At 45.3% G+C, this 21669-nt stretch overlaps 1 protein-coding gene across 2 annotated transcripts in view; it reads left to right on the top strand.

The window, feature by feature from the left end:
• The first annotated feature begins 2436 nt into the window (after positions 1–2436).
• Positions 2437–21669, top strand: part of MECP2 (methyl-CpG binding protein 2) — a 75340-nt gene continuing 56107 nt past the window's right edge. Inside the window, exons 1-2 of one of the 2 annotated variants that reach the window (XM_063601474.1) lie at positions 2562–2586; positions 7870–7993. In XM_063601474.1, coding sequence (XP_063457544.1) covers positions 7968–7993 — 26 coding nt within the window. In that variant the 5' untranslated portion in view covers positions 2562–2586; positions 7870–7967. Of the gene's footprint in view, positions 2587–7869; positions 7994–21669 lie in introns of both variants that reach the window. The other variant, XM_034949724.2, reaches the window with a different exon arrangement.

Genomic DNA, 21669 nt, shown 5'->3' with positions numbered 1-21669 from the left:
CACAGTTCATAATAAAACCTTTTCATGAGTAACATAATTTACTTTTCTCTTTTCTCTTTATATCCAGCTTGTTAGAGGGTTGGCTTTTGTTTTTCAGCTTTTCAAAGAAGCAGGTTTAAAATTTTCTCAATCCTCTCCATCATTTGTTTCTATTTCATTAAGTTTTATTCATCCTTATTTTTCTTTCTTCTACTTTTGCAGGCTTACTCTGTCATTTCTTTATGGCTTCTTGAATTGGATGTTCAGCGTGATGACTTTTGGACTGCTTTAGCCACATCTCTATACTTCAGCATCGCACACCCAATGGCTTACTCAACATCTCCACTTTCACACCACTGGGCACCCCAAGCTTAATACAGCCAAAGCAGAACTCTTGATCTGCACCTCTGAAAATGTACTTTTCCTGTAGTTCTCCCCACTATGGTGAAAAGCACCCTTATTTCCCCAGTTGCTCAGGCCCCAATCTCAGGAATCATCCTTGTTTCTTCCCTTGCTCTATGCCCTACATCCAATCCTTTTGTTCAGTTCTGAAAACATATCTTGAATCTCACAACTTCTCAGAGCTGCACTGCTGCCACCCTAGTTAAAGCTACCATCAACTCTTTCTCCTAGACTGTTCCAGGGCCTTGCAACTAGCCTTGTGCTGTAGTTTTGTTTCATCACGTCCAGTTCTCCACTCTACACCTGCAACATAGATCAGACAGCTCCTGGCTCAAAATCCTCTGAGGGCTTCTCATCTTAGAATAAACTCTCGGTTCTGGCCGGGTGCGGTGGCTTACGCCTGTAGTCCCAGCACTTTGGGAGTCCGAGGCGGGTGGATCACTTGAACTCAGGAGTTCGAGACCAGCCTGGGCAACATGGTGAACCCCCATCTATATCAAAAATACAAAAACTTAGCCAGGCGTGGTGGTGCGCATCTGTGGTCCCAGCTACTTAGGACGCTGAGGAGGGAGGATCGCTTGAGCTCAGGGTGGACGTTGCAGTGAGCCAAGATTGCGCCACTGCACTGCAGCCTGGGTGACAGAATGAAACCCCATCCCCCCCCCAAAAAAAGAATGAACTCCCAGTTCTCATAGTGGCCCCAGCTGCCTTTCCAATCACATTCCCTACCACTCTCCAGCAACACTGACTTCTTCGTTAGTCCCCAACATGCCAGGCATAGTCTCTCCTCATGTCCTTTGAACTTGCCTGGAATGTTCTTTCCCCAGATATTCATATGAGGGAGTAAAATGAGGGTGAAAACCAGCAGATATCTAAATAGCACCCCCTTCACTTAGTTTATCTTTCTCAAAGCCCTTATCACTATGTGAAATGATATATTATACTTATTTGTATGCTAGTATGAATCTTCCCGGCAAGAATGTTAGTTTGCTGTCTGTTCAGTACCGTGCATCCAGAGCCTGGAAGAGTGCCTGGCACATAGCAGGTAGTCAATAAATGAATGGTGGCAAGCAGCCAAATCAGAATCAGGTTTTCTTGCTAAGCACAGAACTAACAGAAGGATCATTGAATGGATTGGATAATGACTGGCATCAGGGTAAGGTCCCCTTAACAAACACTCCTGTCCTGAACACCTGGTTAGCTAACAGTTTTCTCATACTCTTATTTTCCCAAAACACAATTGCTGGATCTCAGCTCCAAATCAACTCTTCTAGTAAAGTGAAAAATTGCTGGATCTCAGCTCCCAAATCATATCTTCCAGGCAGAGCTAACATTGCCCCTTATTCACACCTCCACCAAACCATCTGATCCAACAATGACAGGTGTCACGAGGCCTTGGCATGCACTCTCTTCCCCCGCCAGAGTTCTGCGAAGGCCAGGGTTGCGATTTGTTGTCAGTTTATTCCCCGCCTCTATGAGAGCGTGAGCACTGGGCAGGCTCGGATGAAATAATGCATTGAGTAGGCCTCTGAAACCAAGGCCCCTCAGCTGGGGCAACGTCAGGCTCCAGGGTGGGCAACTTTGCTGCTTCTGCTGAAGATAGTGATATTGAGAAAATGTGGGTGCCATGAAACGCTTATTGCAGCGCACTCGGTGCATCTGTGGACAGAGGGTCAATCGCCCCTCAGAGCCGCGCAAACAGGCGTCCCAAGCCTAGGCCTTCACTTGCCCCAGCATCCGCAAGGGTCCATTAATCCTTAACATTCAAATTCCGCCCACTAAACCAGTCCCTCCGCGCCCAAGCCGCCTCTTTTCCCCAAACGACGGCCGAAAGCAGCCAATCAACAGCTGGAGGGGTCCGCCCCCTTTTCCCTGGCCGAAATGGACAGGAAATCTCGCCAATTGACGGCATCGCCGCTGAGACTCCCCCCTCCCCCGTCCTCCCCGTCCCAGCCCGGCCATCACAGCCAATGACGGGCGGGCTCGCAGCGGCGCCGAGGGCGGGGCGCGGGCGCGCAGGTGCAGCAGCGCGCGGGCCGGCCAAGAGGGCGGGGCGCGACGTCGGCCGTGCGGGGTCCCGGCGTCGGCGGCGCGCGCGCTCCCTCCTCTCGGAGAGAGGGCTGTGGTAAAAGCCGTCCGGAAAATGGCCGCCGCCGCCGCCGCCGCGCCGAGCGGAGGAGGAGGAGGAGGCGAGGAGGAGAGACTGTGAGTGGGACCGCCGTGGCCGCGGGCGGGGACCCTTGCCGGGGGGCGGGGGTCAGGGGCGGGACGTGGCGCGGGAGGGGCCCGCGGGGTCGGACGACACGGCTGGCGGATGGCGTCCCTCCTCTCTACCCTCCCCCTCCCGCCGCCGCCGGCGGCGACTCTCCCCTCGGCCCGTCACCCGTGCTCGCGGGTGACCGTCCTCGGCGCGGCCTCCCTGGAGCCGCCTTCGCCTGACGCCCCTCTTCCTCCCGCCCTCGACGCGCATCCCGGCCCCCGGCCCCGCGGGCGCCCCTGTCGCCGGGGCTTCGCCTGTCGGGGCTGCGCGCGCTCCTGCCCTTCTCGGGGCTTTGGGCCGCGGCGCCGTCGCGCGCCCGCGGCCCCGGCCTCTCCCTGGATCGCGCTCTCCCCTCTCCCTCCCTCGCGCGCCCCCTCTCCCGTTACTCGGCCCCCCCACCGGCGCGCGTGCGCACTTCGCCTCCCGTCGGGAGAGTGCGCCACAAGGGCTCCTGAGCTCTCACCCCCATCTCTGGGCTTTGCCTCCCCCTCCTTCTCGCCCATTCCATGAATTTCTGCCCCCCACTACCCCCTCGCGAGCGAGTAGGTCCACCGGCTCCTTTCCCCATCTAGCAGGAACAAGTAGGTGGGGATTATTATCCACAAAAGGGACTAGACATTGTGTTCTGGGTCCCACAACTCATCATAAAGAGGTGGTTATAGTTCCCATCAGGAGCCGTGGGTAGGGGACTGTGCGTCCAGCAGCACCCCAGGCTCTTCGGCGCCAGAGGCTCTAAGGTGCGAGCGTGTCCCCAGGGTGCTCAGAGGTTCTTTGGAGTGCTGTGGCCTCGGAATGTGAGCACCCTCCCATCCTACCCTCCCCTTCGCCGGCGATCTTCCAGTTACATAAGTGGAGTGGGACATAGTAGGTAACGGGCTCTCATCGCCCTGGAGCGCTCGGGATCACCGGTACCAGATGGGGCAAGTTCATCGCGACGCTGTGGCTCCTGTTCATTGTGCCTGAAAGGTTATTCTCTGTTCAGTTTGGTCATGACCGAATCACCCAAACTGAAACTCAGATGACTTTTATATGGCAGTGGCAATGTTTCTGTGGTTTTGCACTAAAGACTTAAGGTCATTATGAAGAGTGTAAAAGGATTGCTCTCGCAGAGGAGACCGTTTATGACATTGCTAAGTATGGACCCCGAGGGGGAAAAAGCTCATTCTGGAATTGCTCTGTGGCGGTTGCTTCTGTTGCGAGTGTGTTCGGGTGTGGGTTGGTCACAGCAGAAATGGGCTCCACCACAAAATTGATATTCCTGACTCATGGTCAGGCAGATGTGTGCTTCTGGTTATTTTTCCAGGAACAGGAATGGGCTCTGCCGAGCCTTTCACACGTTGTATCTCTGCTGTGCGGGATCAGTACCCCAGACTGTGAGATAACAGGATCGAATTCAGGGGTTGGTTGGTGATCCAGGAACTATACCTACTTGGATGTGATACTGAGTGGCCTAGACGTTGTAGGACTCTCATAAGTTTTAGACATTTTGTTATACTGTAAAAATGAAGCATATACGGCCTCAGTAGTAACATTGCACTATTAGGTAATTATTACTCTAGAGAATTTTGAGTTCCATGGCTGGAATGTTCATCAGTATCTCAGCAATTTCAGTTAATAACCAGATTAAGCTGACCTCTTGAGTCTTTTGAAATCTGCTGGGTCCCTATAATAAGACAGGGTCTGGATTTTTTAATCTTTTGGGAATTTCCACCAAGGATTTAGGGAAATAGGCTTTTATGGGCTTTTCAGGATTTCTATTTCAAATCCCAATGAGGAAGTCTAGGAAACACTTGCTTTTATTTTCTTGCCTGAATATGTCAGAACCTTAAATCACCCAATCAATCTAGAAGTACTACAGTTGATTAAAGTAAGTCACCACAGGTCACCCATTCGTGGCAGGTCATCTAGGTGGCTGATCACTGGAATACAGTCATATCCCCAGGCATACACACGAGCCTCACTTGACGATCCCAAAGTTTGTACATCTGAGCTTGAGACGTGACAAGTTGAGGTCTCTGCTTTGTTCTTCATAGTTGGCAGTTTGTCTCCTCGGGTGCCCCTCCGGTTAGCTGTTTATCATACGTCTAGCCCTATCAACAGTGCAGGCAGCTTCCAGAGTATAGTTTTCTCTGCAAGGTGCCTGGTGGAGGGGTACCTCCTTTTCCATTGTCCTAATGGCTCCACTGGGCTTCCATACCAGCCCTTTCCAGTGTCTTAACAGCTCAAAGAAACCCATCTGTGGCTTTGTTGTTAGCACTGGCCTATCACACCTTCCTATTGCCTGTTAACTAAAATTTTGCCTGGAATGCTTTAAGCTTAGAGTACTGGGTCTTTGTTTTACCCGATTGATAGGAGAGTGTCATGCAGTCAGCCGAACTCCGACTTCTGTGCTGTTTAAATCCTTAGGTAGGTCTGGGGCAAGGCACAAACCACTGTGTATTCAAAGGGTTATGGTGCTTGCATTCTGTGTGTATATGTTTGTAATTTCCAACCAGAGTCGTTTCCCGTGCCTGCCCTGCCTCTGTGCAATCTAGTCTAGTAGGGTAGGGAGGCAAGCTGTGGAGTTTGAAAAAAAAAAAAAAAGCTAGATGAGTTTAATAGGCTGTTACCCCCTCCAGAACATTCCTCCCATGTGGAGATGAAACGAGAAGTTCATTTCTTTAACCTAAAATAAAGAACAACAGAGATAAAATTGTTAGTTCCTTATTGGAGCCTGGTTTCCATTGCTAATGTACCTGCTTGGGACTCTGCATGATAAATGACGTGTCCTGGAACCTGAAATCTTTTATAAAGGTTAATATCAGCAGAAATCTTTTAATTAGCTAAGAGCAGCTTGTTCTCAAGCTGCCCGAGTTATCTTGGAGGAGAGAATCACAGGAAATGTTTGATATTTCTAGTAACCAGTGTTTTCAGTGCGTGGGGTAAAGCACACTCCTAGACTGGCCAGTCCCAAAGAGTGTGGCAGGACATCTGCTTGTTTTCCCTGCCCTCTGCTATGGTGACATCCTTGCAGACCAGTCTTGCGTGGCTGGCAGACGCAATCTTTTTTTCTTGGGTAGAGCATTATCACCGCTGCGATGGAAGGACCTTGTCCTCGGTGCCTCCATACCAGCCCTTTCCAGTGAAACTACTGCTGTCCCGGCAAGCCCCTGTGCGTGTGCATCATTCCGGGTAGGACAAGATGTGAACAGGTCCCTCTTCTTTGGGCTTAAGTAGAAGTTGTGCTCTTCTGCTTTTACCTGTTCTCTTCTGCCTTTCTCTTGCAAGAAACCTTCTGTCGAAAGCTTGGTTTGCATGCCATTGCTTAAATACTTTGATGGTATGTATGGTATGTGGGATAACTGAGTGGGAGCCGGAATTGGGGGGTGGGCAGGGCATCCCCACCCCCACCCCCACATCAAAGGGGGAATGACCATTTCGTTAGAGAATAAAGCCTGAGTCTTATAACTTCTTCAAGCACATGTATGCTGGGTCTCCTGGCGTGTGAATGTGTTCCCGCTGTGCTGTGTGGCTGTTTTGCAGTTACTGTAGACACTGTAGTCTGGGCTCTCATTATTGCCTCTGAAGTTGACAGGACCAAGCCTTGGTAAGGATGCACTTGTCTTCCTTGCCCAAGAGCTAGGGGTGTTTTATATATATATTAACTTTCTTTTTTAGATTTCACAAACTGCTCTCATTTTCTGGCTCTTTTCTTTCTTTCTGTTTTTTTTTTTTTTTTTTTGAGACAGTCTCACTCTGTCACCCATGCTGGAGTGCAGTGGCACGATCTCAGCTCACTGCAACCTCTGCCTCCCGGGCTCAAGCAGTTCTCTGCCTCAGCCTTCTAAGTAGCTGGGATTACAGGCACCTGCCACCACGCCCGGCTAATTTTTGTATTTTTTTTTTTTTTTTTTTTTTTTTTAGTCGAGACGGGGGTTTCACCATCTTGGCCACGCTGGTCTTGAACTCCTGACCTCGTGATCCACCTGCTTCAGCCTCCCAAAGTGCAGGGATTACAGGCGTGAGCCACCGCACCCAGCCTCTGGCTCTTTTCTTTTTGACATGAAATCTTAAGTTAATTATCTTAAACTTTAAGAACTAGAAGGATTCTTAGTCCAGCACCATCAGTTTACAAACAAAAAAAAACTTGTGTCCCTGAGAAGTTGTGTCTTTTCCAGGGCCTCCTAGCCAGGATACCAGTTTGGTTTTTATTACATAGCTAGCCGAGTAATACTATTAACTTGACTTCTGGGATTTCAAAGTATTCTATGACTTGACTGTTTAAGGGAATTATGAGGCCTCACTGAACCTCAAAAGATAATTTTAGGTACCATCCTCGTAGCTGTAGAGCAGCAACAGACCAGTAAAAGACTTGGTTGGTGTTGCCCTTCTTCTGGGTTTGATTACATGAGTAATTGTGTGAATAGTCTCTAAGTTGTATGCTCTGAGCTTTCGTTTTTAGCTTATAAAAATGCTACTCTTGGGCCAGCATAGTATCAGAAATTAGCTAATTCATATGGGGCAGTTTAGGCTTTAACTAGGAAATGATGGTTATCTTAATGACAAAAAGGTACTGACAAAAGTCCTTTTTTGAACATGTGTTCAAAAGAAAAAGGGAAACTATCAAACTAATAACTGAGTTTGTTGAACATCGAGATTGACTGATCTGAGAGGCTTAAAACTGATTGCCCTGAAATAGACTTGCATGTTTTGGATGATGGCTTTGGGTCTCCCAGAGCACTTGGTTTCCCTTGGTGCTGATTTTTTCTCTCAGGATTAAAGCCCCTTTACGTGATGTTGTTACAGCAGCTTATTGCAACTTCATTCAGCTGCTTGAAAAAGAAGGGAGACTGCCTCTAGGTTCCATGTGTTCTTTCAGGGATGGTATTTTGATGTTGCATATTCTCTTGAACATGTATTCTTCCCTGAGAATTTCTGTGTGCCGTGGTAGAAGAAATACTTGCCAGAAATCACCACTCATGGTATGCTTTTGTAGTGTCGAAGTGTCCCCTAGAGGTGACAAGGCTTGTGATAGTGTTGATTCTAACAAGCATGAATCTTTCCTTTATTTTAGCACTGTGTGTTACGTGCCAGTAATTTGCAGCTTATCCTTTGTTTCTAGCTAGGTAAGCTGGGAAATAGCCTAGTACTTTGTCTATGTGTTTATCTTCAAAATATCCCAAATAGCCCTGGGAAAAAGGTCGTGCAGCTCAATGGGGGCTTTCAACTTACAATTTTCTTTGTTTTAGGCTCCATAAAAATACAGACTCACCAGTTCCTGCTTTGATGTGACATGTGACTCCCCAGAATACACCTTGCTTCTGTAGACCAGCTCCAACAGGATTCCATGGTAGCTGGGATGTTAGGGCTCAGGTAAGTAACCTTCCTTTTTTTTTTTTTAGTATATGTCCTGGTTTGGCCATCTGTTTTTTTTTTTTTAAAAAAAAAAAAAAAAGGAAAAGAGGAAAAAAATATACTACTCTTGGACAGTATAAAAGTACCCCAAAGACTAAAGACATAACTGTGCCAAACTGTGCCATATAATAAAAAAAAGTCACTTCCCTGAGCCCTGAAAGGTCAGTGTGTGTAGGGTTACTTGGTCGCCACAGCGTGATCTGGGGGCGGGCGTCAGATTAGAGCCGGAACTGGTGATCTGCAACTTCAGTTCACCTTGAAGCAGGTCAGCTGAGCTGAGAGCGCTTGCATTGAGCCCTTTTGCGCTGCTGCTGTTGCCTTAGCAGTCTTCAGCATGTGTTTGCTTTGGTTTGGGGTAAATGGCTTAGTGGTCAACATTAGTGAGCAGTGGTAATGCATTTTCAGATATGGGAACTGGTATGTGGTTGGTTCCCTAGAAGGACACCCTCCTGAAAGCTGTCTCAGAACACCGGGGGCCATGGCTAATGTCATGTGCTTCCTACACTCCTCCCATGGTAACTAAAGAGAGTACCCAGATATACATCTGGTTCTTGGGACTCTAGAGGAGGATGAGTACTTTGTAAAAACCTGGGGGCCCCAGTCATTCTAGGTCTGACACTCAGGTGCTGTATCAGCTGCAGTTTGAACTACTTGGCACCATTGTGTGGACTTTAGTTTTGTAAAAATGAATGGTTCCTTAATTTCTCAACCTTCAGGCTCAACATCTCAAGCTGTTTGTTGTTGTTGTTGTTTTGTTTTGTCTTTTTGATTAGTGGTCACTCCGCATTTGATGTTTTGACTTGTGGATTTCAGAACTTCTGTGTGGTAAAGCAGAATGTTCCAATTGAATTTTCCCATTTTTTTTCCCCTAAGCAAAAATGTGAGTTTTCACTTATGCGGCCATTGTGATTCCGACTGAGACCCTAAGTCATTCTTTGTTGTCTCTCTAGTGGTTTCTGACACCTCAGTGTGAAGCTGTTGTAGACATCCATAAGAAATAGCCTGCTTAGGGATTATGTGAGGGCAAGGTTTGGCTGAAGGAGAATAGAAGGTGTGGAAGGAAGCGGAAGACCAGAAGAGCATCACACTGCCTCAAGTCCCAAATTTGATTCTGCTCCTGATCCTGTGACTCAAATTGTCATTCTCTTTTACTGCTGTGGGGTGTGCTCTGGGCCCAGCTGACAGGACATTCTTTGTACTCCACGTATTTATGCCGGTGGGAGTTGTATGGCTAGTGCTTTGTGCTTTGTCTCAGAAATTGTGTGGACTAAATGTAATATGGGCAGTGAATGGGTTTCTTCTGGAAGATGTTAGGCCTGGAGGGTGGTTTGGGTTTTTACGAGTCTTTTTCTCAGATTACAGATTACGAATGGATGTTATAAAACAGGCAGTGTTGACACCATACAGTTTCTCCTAAGAAATGTACAGAGAGTTCAACCTGAGGAAGCTAATTGAAAATAAACTTTTAAAAAGAAATGTAGAAAGAGGAAATTTAAAAAATATCTTATGAATGGGAAAGATGTAGCCATTTGAGCTTCAAAGAACTTTTGAGGGAATTCTCAAAGGACAGTACCTGTCTTTAGTAGATAAATGCTTGATATCTATTTTTCTTCTTTTACTTTTTAAAGAATTACTGAAATAATACATGGATTTATAGAAAAATCAAACCACTTAAAAATTGATCAGGTGGCTGGGCAAGGTGGCTCATGCCTGTAATCACAGCGCTTTGGGAGGCCTAGGCGGGTGGATCACCTGAAGTCAGGAGTTCGAGACCAGCCTGGCTAACACGGCGAAACCCCATCTCTATTAAAAATACAAAAATTAGCTGGCTATGGTGGCTTGAGCGTGTAGTCCCAGCTACTCGGAAGGCTGAGGCAGGAGAATCACTTGAACCTGGGAGGCGGAGGTTGCAGTGAGCCAAGATCACACCACTGCGCTCCTGCCTGGGTGACAGAGTGAGACTCGGTCTCAAAAAAAAAAAAGTATCAGGTAAAAAAATGAAAGCTCCCCGCTTAATCTCTGCTCCCACTACCCAGAATAACTGCTGTTAATAGCTTAATGTAGATCCTTCTAAGTCTTCTAAGACTAAACTGTGTACTTTTTGTGTTGTAATTAACAGGAGGGTTTTTGTTTTGTTTTGTTTTGTTTTTTCTTTTTTTGAGATGTAGTCTTGGTCTGTCATCCAGGCTGGAGTACAGTGGCACAATCTTGGCTCACTGCAACCTCCACCTCCGGGGTTCAAGTGATTCTCCTGCCTCAGCCTCCTGAGTAGCTGGGATTACAGGCACCTGCCACCACACCCAGCTAATTTTTGTATTTTTAGTAGAGATGGGTTTCACCATGTTGGCCAGGCTGGTGTCGAACTCCTGACCTCAGGCGATCCACCTGCCTTGGCCTCCCAAAGTGCTGGGATTACAGGCGTGAACCACCGTGCCTGACCTCAGGATGGTGTTATATATACATATTCTGCATTTTTCCATCTCATATATTCATCTCTGCCTCATTTCTTTTAAATAGCAGTGTAGTCCAGGGCTGACTTACCGTCATGCATTTCGTTGTCTCTCTATGTTATTAAAAATGCTACAGGATTGAAATTCCTCATGTGCCAGTCATTTTGAAGAATGGCTGCCTAGACTTGGAATTTCTGGTGGATACCACCACATCACTGTCCAAAATGGCTATCCCAGTTCCCACAACAGTCTGAGAAAGTGCCATTTTCCCATATCGTCCCGGAATTGGATATACATCTTTTAAATTGGTGCCGCTTGGATTATTACTGAGGCTAAACCTCAATAATCATTGTCATAGCTCTTAATGTATTAAAGATGTTAACTCTTTGTCATGCAGATATTTTCCTGTTTTGTCTTATGTCTTGATTCTTGTCTTTCTGATATATAAAATTTATGTTATGATTTATTCTTTTGCTTTCATACTTAGGAAATCCTTTTTTACTCTTTTTTTTTTTTTTTTTGAGACGGAGTCTCGCTCTGTCGCCCAGGTTGGAGTGCAATGGCGTGATCTTGGCTCACTGCAAGCTCCGTCTCCCGGGTTCATTCCATTCTCCTGCCTCAGCCTCCCGAGTAGCTGGGACTACAGGCGCCCGCCACCACGCCTGGCTAATTTTTTTGTATTTTTAGTAGAGACAGGGTTTCACCATGTTAGCCAGGCTGGTCTCAATCTCCTGACCTTGTGATCCGCCCGTCTCTGCCTCCCAAAGTGCTGGGATTACAGGCGTGAGCCACCGCGCCCCGCCAGGAAATCCTTTCCTACTCTTAACAACAGATCAATAGTCATCTATATTTTCTTCCTAAAAAACCTGATGATGTATTATATTCATACATACGTATTTAATACATACAAAAGGGCCAGATGCGGTGGCTCATGCCTGTAATCCCAGCACTTTGGGAGGCTGAGGCGGGTGGATCACCTGAGGTCAAGAGTTCAAGACCAGCCTGGCCAAGATGGTGAAATCCCATCTCTACTAAAAATACAAAAATTAGCCAGGCGTGGTGGCGGGCGCCTGTAATCTCAACTACTGGGGTGACTGAGGCAGGAGAATCGCTTGAACCCAGGAGGCAGAAGTTTCGGTGAGCCAAGATCACGCCACTGCACTCCTGCCTGGGCGATAGAGTGAGGCTCTGTCTCAAAAATAAAAAATAAAAATAATAATTTTATAGTTAAGTTGCCCTGTGTTTTTCCTGTGATTAAAAAAAAAAATACCTGTTTTGTATTTAACTTTGGGGTGGGATAAGGTATAGCCCACTTAGTCAGTTGTGTCTAAGCCACTTGATGAACCAGTCAATCCAGTCTTCACCTTTAACAAATGCTGATTTCTTCAAGTGAGCAAAATATCTCTTAAACTTTTTCCTATTTTCTCTATAAAGTTGCTTTTTTCTGAATTTTTTCTTTATGAGGCTTGATGGCAGCCCTATCAGCAGACAATCATTCATTCACCCAACAAGTATTTGAGTATCTGCTTCAAGCCAGGGGCAGTGCTAAGCCCTGGAAGTGGTATCTTCTCCTTATCCGGGAGTGGGGCTACAGTGTTCATTCCAGAAGACTCAAGAAAATAGCAGATCATCACAAAAGTAGGTTTTACATAAATGAGGAGGAATCCACATGGTTGTGTATATGTGTGTGTATTTTAAATTCTGACATAAGTTGGAGCTTTAGGGTAGACTGTGACATAAGAGTAGTTTGTTTTCCAACTCATGTAATTGCCGGCTGATTTTTGTCTTGAATTATGATAATGGTAACTTCTGTTGAAACAATTCTGTATTCATCTTAGCTTGGTTGGGATGCAATAAAAGTTTTGTACTGGTAAAAATGATAATTTTCTTCCATGATGATTTTGAAGCTTTTCTGTAACACCTGATAAAAATAGAGGGGCCAGGCATGGTGGCTCATGCCTGTAGTCCCAGCTACTCGGGAGGATGAGGTGAGAGGATCCCATGAGCCCAGGAGTTTTAGGCTACAGTGAGCCATCATCACACCACTGTACTCCTGTACTCTAGCCTGGGCAGCCTCGTTCTTTAGAGTAAGACATTGTCTCTTTTAAAAAAAAAAAAAAAAAGAAAAAAAGAAAAGGCTTTTAGTGAATATATTTTTAGGGTAGCAAGTGTAATTTTTATAAATTGCATTATTTGAATCTAATAAATACCCTCAAAGCTGAAGTCGAATTCTGATTTTGATTGAAAATATTTTTTACTTAAAGGAAGAGGGATAGAATAAATGACACGATTAAGGAAAAGACTTCTTGTATAAGGCCGGGGTTTTTTAAATGATTTTTTGAATAGTTAGATGGACAATACGGAATTAAAAAGGTTGTGTAAAAAGTTATACGGGGCTAGGCACAGTGACTCATGCCTGCAATCCCAGTACTTTGGGAGGCCGAGGTGGGTGGATCACCTGAGGTCAGGAGTTCGAGACCAGCCTAGCCAACATGACGAAACATCATTTCTACTAAAAATACAAAAATTAGCTGGGCTTGGTGGTATGCACCTGTAATCCAGCTACTCGGGAGGCTGAGGCAGAAGAATCGTTTGAACCCAGGAGGCAGAGGTTGCAGTGAGCCAAGATCGTGCCATTGCACTCCAGCCTGGGCGACAGAGCGAGACTCCATCTCAGAAAAATAATAATAGAAAAAAGTTATATGGGGCTGGGCATGGTGGCTCATGCCTGTAATCCCAGCAGTTTGGGAGGCTGAGGCAGGTGGATCACTTGAGGTCAGGAATTCGAGACTAGCCTGGCCAACATGGTGAAACTCCGTCTCCACTAAAAATACAAAAATTAGCCAAGCGTGGTGGTGCGTGCCTGTAGTCCCAGCTACTTGGGAAGCTGAGGCAGGAGAATCGCCTGAACCTGGGAGGCAGAGGTTGCAGTGAGCCAAGATCATGCCGTTGCACTCCAGCCTGGACGACAAGAGCGGAACTCCGTCTCAAAAAAAAAAAAAGAGAGTTATATTGTAAAGTATCTCTGCTACCCTGCCCCAAACATTCATTTCTTTCCCTGGAGGCAGCCACTATTACCTGTTTCTTTAAAAAAAAAAAAAAAAAAAAAATGTGGCCGGGCACAGTGGCTCACGCCTGTAATCCTAGCACTTTGGGAGGTGGAGGTGGGTGGATCATGAGGTCAAGAGATCGAGACCATCTTGGCCAACATGGTAAAACCCCATGTCTACTAAAAATACAAAAAATTAGCCGGGCATGGTGGCGGGCACCTGTAGTCCCAGCTACTTGGGAGGCTGAGGCAGGAGAATCGCTTGAACCTGGGAGGCAGAGGTTGCAGTGAACTGAGATCGCGCCACTGCATTCCAGCCTAGGCGACAGACCGAGACTCCGTCTCAAAAAATATATATATCGATATATATAACAATTTACAGTTTTAATCATCTTAACTGTACAGTTCAGTGGCACTGAGTACATTCACATTGTTGTACAGCCATTACTACCATCCATCTCTACAACCTTTCGTCTTGCAAAACTGAAATTTCATACCTATTAAACACTAACTCCCACTTCTCCCCTTTCCCCCACCCCACCCTCTGGCAACTACTATTCTACTCTTTGTCTCTATTGGACATATTTTTGTGTGTTTAGGTTTGTGTATATATTTTACATGTGTGTATAAATACACAAGGGTATGTGGGCGTTGTGTTTTTACACATACTATAAAATATTGTGCACATTTGTTTATTTTAATGTATTCTGTAGATTATTTAGAATCGGTTCATACAGAGCTGTATCATTCTTTTTAAGGGTTGGGTTTAAATAGTCTATTATGGATGTACCACAATTTATTTAACCAGTTTTTAAATTTTTTACTTATTTTTTTTAATGTTTTTTTAGAGACGGGATCCCACTCCATCACCCAGGCTGGAGTGCAACAGCATGATCATAGCTTACTGCAGCCTTGAACTCCGGGGCTGATGTGATCCTCCCACCTCAGGCTCTCTTGTAGCTGGAACTACAGGGATGTGCCGCCATGCCTGGCTAAATTTTTTATTCTTATTTTTATTTTTATTTTTGGTAGACATGGGGTTTCACTGTGTTGCCCAGGCTGGTCTTGAACTCCTTGGGCTTGAGTAATCCTCCTGCCTTGGCCTCCCAAAGTGCTGAGATTACAACCATGAGCCATGGAGCCCGACAAGAGTAGCCTTTTAATTGCAGACCATTAAAGAAAAAGTTGCGTATAAGTAGATAAGCATACAAATTTATCACTGCAATACTATTTGTAGAGATCACAGAGCTGTTAGGCTAGGAAGAAGTTTTTAGCAGTTAGCACTAGAAAGCAAAACTTTGGAAACTTCCATTTCATCAAAAGTGACCTCATCTGAGTAGGGCATGTGAGGGAAGGGCCTTTTTACTCGACAAGGGGAACTTGCCGGTTCTTGTTTGTGAACCTTGAAGAAAATGGAGCATTTTTATTTTGGGACCATTCTAGGTTGTGGTAGTTCCTTGGTACTCGGGGTTGGAGAATCTCCCTCTGCTGCTGGACCTTCTGCCTCCTCATGCTGTAATATGCATAAGAGGTGTCCTAGAAGTATTCAGGAACAGGCTGTGGTTGCTTTGTTGTTCTGTGACTGTTGAACTCTTTATATAGCAGTACTTTTTTAAGCTGTACTAATTGAGCATTTATTATGTGTCAGTTACTGTGCTAGCTGCTGGAAACTATCCTACCCTCAGCAGTCTTCTGGTCTAATGGGAGGTACAGACAGGCAAATGGGCTATGACTTTACAAGAGGCTAACTTCTGTGATGGAGAGAAGTTCCAGCCACTAAGGGAGCACATAAAAATCAGAGGAGATCCTACCAAGAATTGGGAAGTAGGTCAGGGAGGAGACTTCTTTGAAAAATGGCATCTAAGACCTGAACAACAAGGAAACATTAGCTAGGTCAAGGACAAAGCATCAGTGGGGAGAGATGCATGAGTCTTTTGGAAGGACCAGCATGTGTAGAGGCTCTGACAGGAGAGAATCTCTCAGGCCCATTCAGAGAGTCCACTGTGTGAAGACGAGGCATGAACAACCAGCCAGGACATGTGGAGAGGAGCATTTTTCTTTTTTTCTTTTTTCTTTTTTTTTTGAGACGTCTTTCTCTGTCAGCCAGGCTGGAGTGCAATGGCATGATCTCGGCTCACTGCAACCCCCACTTCCAGGGTTCAAGCAATTCTTCTGCCTTAGCCTCCCAAGCAGCTGGGATTACAGGCACCTGCCACCATGCCCGGTTAATTTTTATATTTTTAGTAGAGACAGAGTTTCACCATGTTGGCCTCAAACTCCTGACCTTAGGTGATCCACCCGTCTCGGCCTCCCAGAGTGCTGGGATTACAGGTGAGAGCCCCCGCGCCCGGCCAGGCTCAGCTTTCTTTCCAGGCCCCGTCACACTCTTAGATGTTCCCTGGGCCCCAGAAGGCAGCGTGAGGTGCTCCGCCCATCTATGCTGTCCTTTTCCACCCCACCTTATCCACTGGGACCCTGGGGCTCCCACTCCAGGTCTCTTCATGGACCCTTCTTTCCCTTCACTTCTGTCCCAGGAGACCTGGGAGACTCATGGGAACGGGCATCATCTTCTCCAGCACAGTTCATTGTCTAATGCACGAAAGTGCTGGGCTGTGAGAAGGTCAGGAGCTTACATGGAATGGGAGTCAGCTGTGGTACAAAGTACGCTGCTTAGTTCTACTGATTTTTTATTTTTTATTTTTACATAAGACTTTGATGGTAAAGGAAGCAGTGTGTGAGCAAGCTGACTCCTGTCTTGTCAAGTACCAGGTCCACTCTGATGAGCCCCTGTGGACAGCACTGCTGTAACTCCCCAAGCCTGGGCTCAGGAGGTGGGCCCTAAGCGCTGTTCCCAGCTCTTCCTCCATGCTGTCAGCTCTTCCACCATTCTTCCTGGCGTCATTCTAAGGTCCTGTCTTCCCCCGCCCTCTTCCTTCCTGGCTTCTACGCTCAGCTCAAGTAGTAGCTATTTGGGTACTTTTCACCCAGACTTAGGAAATATTATCAGTTGGTCGTATTCCTGTCAGCCCTCTTACTATGGAACTCAAATAGGACAGATTCAGCTGAATTCCCAGCCCTGTGGTTGCACTCTTTGTCTGCCCTGCTTCCCCAAGGTAGCCTGTTCCCTAAAGGTCACCGAGATACTCCCCATGCAAGGTTTTTGTTGTATTACACATGACAACATGGAATAAAGTGTTTTGCAAATTTACTGGATGATATCCTACTATGTGGAACATCCTACAACTTACTCTTTTCACTCAACATTTGACTTTTGAACCTGGTCTGTGTTGCTCCGTGCAGACCAATGTTCATTCATTTGATATGTCTCCTTGTGCCATAGAGATAGTTTTACAATAGAAGCCGGTCCAGAGCCATGAGGGAGAAGGGGATTGTAGAGAAACAAGGATTGGCATCTGGTTTATGTTTACATCCTTTAGTCCTGTTAACCGAGAAGAAGATATTTTTATTTCCATGTTTGCGAAAGCTTCCCACAAAAAAAGCATCCATTTTCTAGACTTATTAATAGGGCAGTCCAAAGGTTTTATTTTTAGATTTGAAAGAAAGCAAAGTAGGCTTCTGAGATATGCACATTTCCCTGTGTCCCTGTCTCTTTTGCAACATTCCACATTGCTGCTAAAACTTGAACATGAGCACTTTCAAGCATGTGCTTACTTTCTATGTATGACTCATTTTTTAAAACATTAAAGCATTTTCGGCCGGGTGTGGTGGCTCACGCCTATATTCCTAGCACTTTAGAAGGCCGAGGCGGGTGGATCACTTGAGGTCAGGAGTTCAAGACCAGCCTAGCCAATATAGTGAAACCCCATCTCCACTAAAAATACAAAAATTAGCCGGGCATGGTGGCGGGCGCCTGTAATCCCAGCTACTCGGGAGGCTGAGGCAGGAGAATTGCTTGAACCCAGGAGGTGGAGGTTGCAGTGAGCAGAGATCGAGCCACTGCACTCTAGCCTAGGTGACAGAGCGAGACTCTGTCTCAAAAAAATAAAAATAAAGCATTAAAGCACTTTGTCTGGTGGTATGTAAGTTTTCGCATTACTTAGATAAGTTGTATTTTAAGTCTTTCTACACACAATAACTTATTTTCAAAATACAAGTTTCTGTGTACTTCTGGGTTTTGTGTTTTTGTAAACAGCAGAAGGTATTAGTCCATATTAAGTACTAATTTGTTCTAATATTTTCAGCTGTTTTTGGAATTACACTTGGCAAAAAAATAGACAAATGTCTGCAGTTGTGACAGTTTGTTTTTTTGTTCTTTTTAACTCCAGAATAAATAATTCTAGTGAGTTTTTTTCTTGGCTTGTAAGAACATGGGAATGATGAGAGTCATCATAACACTTAAGTAGTTATAGAAGGTTGAACATCTGTAGTCAGTTGTATAAAATTTCCTAGTCATCCTTCCAGGTTGTTTAAGACAAACAAATACATAGTATTTATTAAGCTCTTATAAATTTTAATTGTAAAACATCATTGTAGAAAACTTTGAAAATGCGTATAGGTACAAAGATAAAAAATTAGGCCAGGTATGCCATGGCTCACGCCTGTAATCCCAGCACTTTGGGAGGCCAAGGTGGGAGGATCTTTTGAGCCCAGGAGTTCAAGACCAGCCTAAGCAACATATTGAGACCCTATCTCTACAAAAATATCATAAAACAAAATAGAATCACTCTGGCGATTCCACTATCCAAAAAAAAAAAAAAACTGCTGTTAATATTTGGTATGTATCTTTCTAGACCAAGGCCTCCAACTTTGGTTGAGAATTCAGCCAGGTCTGTGACCTTGGATGGGAAAAACATTCACTCTTTATTTTCACCAATGTCTCTGAAAACCCAGATTTTTAGCTGGGCATGGTGGCTCGTGCCTGTAATCCCAGTGCTTTGGAAGCCCGTGGAGGGCAGATCACTTGAGCCCAGGAGTTTGAGACCAGCCTGGGCAACATAGCAAGACCCTGTCTTTTAAAAAAAAAAAAAATCCAGCCGGGTGTGGTGGCTCATGCCTGTAATCCCAGCACTTTGAGAGGCTGAGGCAGGCAGATCACCTGAGGTCAGGAGTTTGAGACCAGCCTGACCAACATGGTGAAATCCTGTCTCTACTAAAAATACAAAAATCAGCCGGGCATGGTGGTGGGCGCCTGTAATCCCAGCTACTCTGGAGGCTGAGGCAGGAGAATCACTTGAACCCGGAAGGTAGAGGTTGCAGTGAGCCAAGATCACGCCATTGCACTCCAGCCTGGGCGACAGAGCGAGACTCTGTCTCAAAAAAAAAAAAAAAAAATCCACATTTTCTTCAATGACAATTGTAAGCAACAGATCATGGTAGTATTAGAATAGCAGTGACTGTCACCAGTAGAGATCAAAGATACTTTCATATCATATTATAGTTGTTACAGATATTTTGAAATATATATGTCCATCACTGCTTCAAACTTAAGGTAATTATTAGACCCATCTCTAGATCTGGTTATTTAATGATTTACTGAAGAAGCACATATTATTTGAGCACGAACTCTTGAAATATGTTGTTAATCAATTTCTGTGCATTTTACACATTTCAAGACATTCTTCTGAGGAGGAGTCCAGAAGGCCAAAAGGGTCCATGGCAGAAAAAGGTTAAGAACACCTGTTCTGTACTTTGTACCATGTGGCTACAAATATAAAAACAGACGTTAAGCCAGGTATGGTGATGCACACCTGTAGTTCCACCTACTTGGGAGGCTGAGGTGGGAAAATCACTTGAGCCCAGGAGTTTGAGGCCAGCCTGGGCAACAGAGCAAGACCCCATCTCTTAAAAACCAGTCAGCACTTGACTAGTCAGTTAGTGGGGGAAAACACAGGTACAGTAAAAGGAGTCAAAATTACACTTAAACTTAGGTCATCTTATTATATCAAACATTTATTAACATGTTTAGTGTTTTGTGTATATTATGCAAAGTGTAATGCAACTAAAACTGTTTAACACTTCTCGATATCACATAAATTTGTTGGTGCATAATAGCCTAAAAGTTACTTTTGCTGTTGGCATTTTATTTTATTACTTATTTATTTATTTATTTATTTTGAGACAGAGTCACACTGTCGCCAGGCTGGAGTGCAGTGGTGCGATCTCAGCTCACTGCAACCTCTGCCTCCCTGGTTCAAGCGATTCTCCCGCCTCAGCCTCCTGAGTAGCTGGGACTACAGGTGCGCGCCACCATGCTCAGCTAATTTTTGTATTTTTAGTAGAGATAGGGTTTCGCCATGTTGGCCAGGATGGTCTTCATCTCTTGACCTTGTGATCTGCCCACCTCGGCCTCCCAAAGTGCTGGGATTACAGGCATGAGCCACCACGCTGGGCCTGCTGTTGGCATTTTAAACATCCTTCTAGAGTCTTTCTTATTTGCCTGTAAGCACGTACACATGTTGTTGTTGTTTTGAGACAAGGTCTGTCGCCCAAGCTGGAGCGCAGTGGTGCGATCACAGCTCACTACAGCTTCGACCTCTTGGGTGCAAGTGATCCTCCCAATCAGCCTCCCAAGTAGGTGGGACTACAGGTGTCCGCTACCATGCCCAGCTAATTTTTGTATTTTTTTTGTAGAGACGGAGTTTCACCATGTTGCCCAGACTGGTCTCAAACTCCTTTGCTCAAACGATCCTTCCGCCTCAGCCTCCCAAAGTGCCGGGATTACAAGTGTGCACCTCTGTGCCTGGCCCACATATTGTTTTAGATGAATGAGATCATATATGTACTTTTGTAACTTGCTGCCTTTCCTCAACAAAATGTTGTAAATATCCATGTCCATAAAAATAGACGTATATCTTCACTTTTCCCTAAAATGAAAATAACTTACTTGCATTTTCTTTTTTGTTTTTGTTTTGAGACAGGCTCTTGCTCTGTTGCTCAGGCTGGAGTGCAGTGATGTCACAGCTCACTACAGCCTCCACCTCCAGTTTCAAGTATTCCTCCTACCTCAGCCTCCAAGATAGCTAAGACTACAGGCACATGTCACCACACCTGGCTAATTTTTAAAATATTTTTTGCAGAAATGGGATTTCACTATGTTGCCCAGGCTGGCCTCAAACTGCTGGCCTCAAGTGATCTTCCTGCCTTGGCCTCCCAAAGTGCTGGGATTACAGTCGTGAGCCACTGTGCCCAGCCTGCATTTTCTTATTATAAAAGTAATACATGTTCAATGGACAAAAAATTTTCAGAAAATATGCAAAGATGAAAAGTAAAAATTGTCCATAAATCTGTCATCTACAGATAAAGATAACTTCTGGATAATGTTTTTCTACCATCATTTTCAGTAATCACATAACATTTCGTTGTATGTCTATGCCTTCATTTAATTAAGAGGCATTTCCATTATTTCTGCATGTTCATGACTCTGAATGATGATATGTCTGCCTGCTGATGGCTACAACCCTGTTTCTGCATTTCAAACCTCTCTCTTGAGCTCCAGATTTGATGGCCTCGTCAGCATTTACTTGAGTTGCTCATAAGTATCTCAAATTTAACAAGTCCCAGTCTTGATTTTTTTCCCACTTCAAACCTATTCCTCATGTTGTCTCTATTTCAGTAAACAATATCAACATCCACCCAGTTACTCAGTCCAAAATTCTAGGAGTCATCCTTGATTCTGCTCTTTCTTTTTTATTTTTGATACGGAGTCTCATTCTCGTCATCCAGGCTGGAGTGCAGTGGTGCAATCTTGGCTCACTGCAACCTCCGCCTCCCGGGTTCAAGCAATTCTTCTGCCCCAACCTCCTGAGTAGCTGGGCCTGGCTAATTTTTTGTATTTTTAGTAGAGATGGGGTTTCACCATGTTGGCCAGGCTGGTCCCGAACTCCTGACCTTGTGATCCGCCCACCTCAGCCTCCCAAAGTGCTGGGATTACAGGCGTGAGCCACTGCACCCGCCCTGATTCTGCTCTTTCTCTCATCATCCCTGATCTGTCAGCAAGTCCTGTTAGGCCAACCACTTCTCAGCATCTGCACTGCCAGTATGCTAGTCCAAGCCACAAAACACCTCTCAGAGGTACGCAACAGGACTTTGTTGTTGTTGTGTGTGTGTGTGTTTTTTTTTTACGGTAGAATTATTTTATAACTTGAAGTGTAGGGATGACCTTCCTTTTAAAATTT

Source organism: Pan paniscus, chromosome X (genome assembly GCF_029289425.2).
Source record: "Pan paniscus chromosome X, NHGRI_mPanPan1-v2.0_pri, whole genome shotgun sequence".
Classification (NCBI taxonomy): Eukaryota; Metazoa; Chordata; class Mammalia; order Primates; family Hominidae; genus Pan; species Pan paniscus.
This window is presented reverse-complemented; position numbering and strand designations above follow the sequence as displayed.